The sequence below is a fragment of the Saccoglossus kowalevskii genome, chromosome 4 (genome assembly GCF_978046115.1).
Source record: "Saccoglossus kowalevskii chromosome 4, keSacKowa6.1, whole genome shotgun sequence".
Taxonomy (NCBI): domain Eukaryota; kingdom Metazoa; phylum Hemichordata; class Enteropneusta; family Harrimaniidae; genus Saccoglossus; species Saccoglossus kowalevskii.
This window is the reverse complement of record NC_140644.1, coordinates 15,480,868-15,483,948: the sequence shown is the minus strand read 5'-3', so window position 1 is coordinate 15,483,948 and position 3,081 is coordinate 15,480,868. Positions and strand designations below refer to the sequence as shown.

Here is a 3,081-nt window from a genome sequence, read left to right as displayed (position 1 = left end):
TCCCCATGTGACAAGTATACAGGATGCCCATAATTGTAGAAACGACATAACGAACGCACACACGGAAGTAAGCCACTAAATTCTCAAAGGTCAATATGCCGAGGGGAACGGTACACTTTGGGTACTGGAGACCTGCGTGTGGAATTCTTTCGGACTGATTCTCGTATTGCATTATATCCAGGCAGTTTGGAGCTCAATTATCGATATTATGGCAGAGTCGGAGTCAGATTATCCAGATTTTACGACATTGCCTGATACGATCGTGACGAAGATCTTCTCCAAACTGAACTTGACCGATAAGGCACGGGCGGCTCGCGTATGTCAGAAATGGGCGGAGGTTTTCAACCATCCCGTCATTTGGGACGAGGCTGAAATTGTTGTCCGTGCAGCAGAAGACGAAGAAGAAGCAAATATTCTGTTTTCCTCAAACTCGTTGGATTACCAGAAAACGATGTTAGATCGTTACGGATCGTACATGCGTGATTTAACCGTATCGGCGATCTATCTCCGAACTGAATTCTGCGCAATGGATTCGGCATGTCTGGGCGTAATATATAGGCAATGTAGAGAGCTGGACTCTTTAACCATCGGGGTGTACGGGGCGCATCAAATTATCAAGGTTGTTAAGTTTATTCTGCGCCCTATCACCACACTCCGAGGGCTGATTCCCATTCATGCAATCGTACTACAAATGAGGAAACTGCGAAAATTTCACATGAAGTCCTGGCCTCATAAAGACCCAAACGGTAACACCATCCTGACAACCGTTGCCATGAACGACAGAATCATTGATATTGAAGATCTCAACATTTATTGGGACCTTCCCCATGGCAACGACGAATGGGCTGTTAAGATTTTAGAGATGCCGGAGGAAAGTGAAGTCACTGTTTGTTTAAATAAATTCAAGTGGCTCACGACGTTCTCCGTACAGTTATGCATATTGACGGATGCTGTACTGGCAGAATTCGCAAAACCGCGAAGTAGGAAACTCGAAAGACTGAACATCCTCGTAGCTTACCAGAAGGGACCCGGGGAGTTCGAAACAAGTCCCATCAAAAATGCCACTTGGAAAGCAGTGCGACAGAATAACCCCCACTTGAAGGTCGTCATGACATTAGCTAATATTATAAGGCAGCAAGACGTACTGGCGATATTTCAGCCTTACATGCCGCTACAAGCGATCATTTTCATGAGATTTTCACGCTCTATTCCAATAATAATCGAATCACTGACGTCATATTACCCAGAAAGCTTAGAGAGTTATAGAGATATATCCGATAGTTTCGGAATCGATGAGGATCTCATTCGGATGGTCAACAAATGCACCAATCTCACGTGCCTTGTCCATTACGGCCACATTCACTACGACACGGTCGTGACCATTGGCGAGATTGCAGGTCAAAGGTTACGACACCTAGACGTCATGGACAGTAAAATATCCACAATAAGCGAAGAGGACGCATCAGAAATCGAAACTTTGATTACCCAGAATGCAGAGGGAGAGTACGTACTGGAACAACAAGAGAGAAACAAACGAATTCGCCGGATGGAACAGAGGAGGGCGTCAGATGTCGACGATCTTTGCGAGAGGATGTCAAAGGTTTTCCGAAAACAGTGGAAACCGCATGTTGCCAAGCCCGACGAGTATTTTACTGTGTAGTGTGATTTATTAACGTGTATTGCCACAGCAAACTTTTGGCTATGGTACGTCACGGTAAACTAACTACAGGTAGATTTTGATGATTTTTGTCGTGATTGCATGATTGTACTGTCAAATGTTTCCAACCAGCAATTTTTACCATCGCAAATTTGACAGGCAAAGTCGATTAACATGTGCAATCCAATTACATATAATTAGAGCTCTAATACTTTGACCAAATATGCCCCATTTGGCATTACAGTCATGGGAGCAAATGCGTAAACAACAGCATGATTCACCTTTAGTACACGTCATAGTCCCTCAAAGGGACTGTCTGAAACTTAAAGCTGCTCAGCCCTAGTCAAGGTACAAGATCTAATCTACAATATCCAAATAATACAACAAATGTGTTTCTCTTGGTTTTCATGCGTCACTTTTGAAAAAGGAAAAAGTGAAATTTCAAATCACATTCAGATTCTAGAAACGTTATTCAATCAAGTGGGCGTCAACCCACAAGAAAAATGACGTGACTAGTCTAGTTTCCGAGAAAATTATGAAACTACAAATTCTGCCGTAGAGAACGCTTGGTTACATATGACACGGTTTCCACGGTAATATCACGTTTCAAATATTTCGAGATTGACAAATATAATACCGATGATTGTATATATATGGTCCGTTATCACCAGGCTAGTTTGCTGGAAGAACAACTAGATTTGTCCGTAAATGCAGAACTTTTGTTACGTAATTTTAAGATGCTATTTGTGAAATGTATATATGTTTTCTTCTCCTGATTTTTATAATAATAGTATACGCTATTGTAGAATACGGAAAAGAACCGTGGTTTTTTACACTAAGAATTTTACAGCACACAAAGGATCTATTGGGAAATGTGTTTTGATCTAGATTTTTGTTTTGTTTTGAGATTTTAAAATAAAAAAGTAAACATCACAACATTCCTTTAAAATAAATTCACATTTTACGGTTGCGTATCAAGACGATCAATGTTTTGTTTTCGGATCTAAACTTACGTAATATAGTACGGTGGTCGCCGTAAATTTTTTTGTGATAAAGATTTGCAAATTCAATGGTTTTAATCATGGCCCATGCCCATGTTATTTTAAACTTTGTATATAATAAATTTGTAATTCTAATACATAGTGAAGTTGCACCAATTTATATCAATGAACGATTTGTGGGGTTGTTGGACACGAGATCATTTGTGTTCATATTTGTTAGTATTCCCTATTGGAAGCCACATTTAATGACGTCACATTACACAATGCAATTGAATGTACGGACTGAAAAATGATGAATTGTGTTGTATATGGTTGAATTCTTAGATTAATGATTTCCTCGGGTAACAGCAACATAACACTTATTTATTGTTCATAAATATTTATTTGCTCTCGTTTATTCACCAATTAACGTGACCGTCATTA

At 39.9% G+C, this 3,081-nt stretch overlaps 1 protein-coding gene across 1 annotated transcript; it reads left to right on the top strand.

Annotated features, from left to right (window-relative positions):
* The first annotated feature begins 208 nt into the window (after positions 1 to 208).
* On the top strand, positions 209 to 1,660 carry LOC102810262 (F-box/LRR-repeat protein 21-like). Its single transcript, XM_006825342.1, has one exon. The coding sequence runs from the start codon at positions 209 to 211 to the stop codon at positions 1,658 to 1,660; it is 1,452 nt and encodes a 483-aa protein (XP_006825405.1).
* Positions 1,661 to 3,081: the final 1,421 nt, after the last annotated feature.

What these genes read in the sequence shown, in the direction of transcription:
- LOC102810262 (XM_006825342.1), top strand. Translation starts at nt 209, where the DNA reads ATGGCAGAGTCGGAGTCAGATTATCCAGATTTTACGACATTGCCTGAT.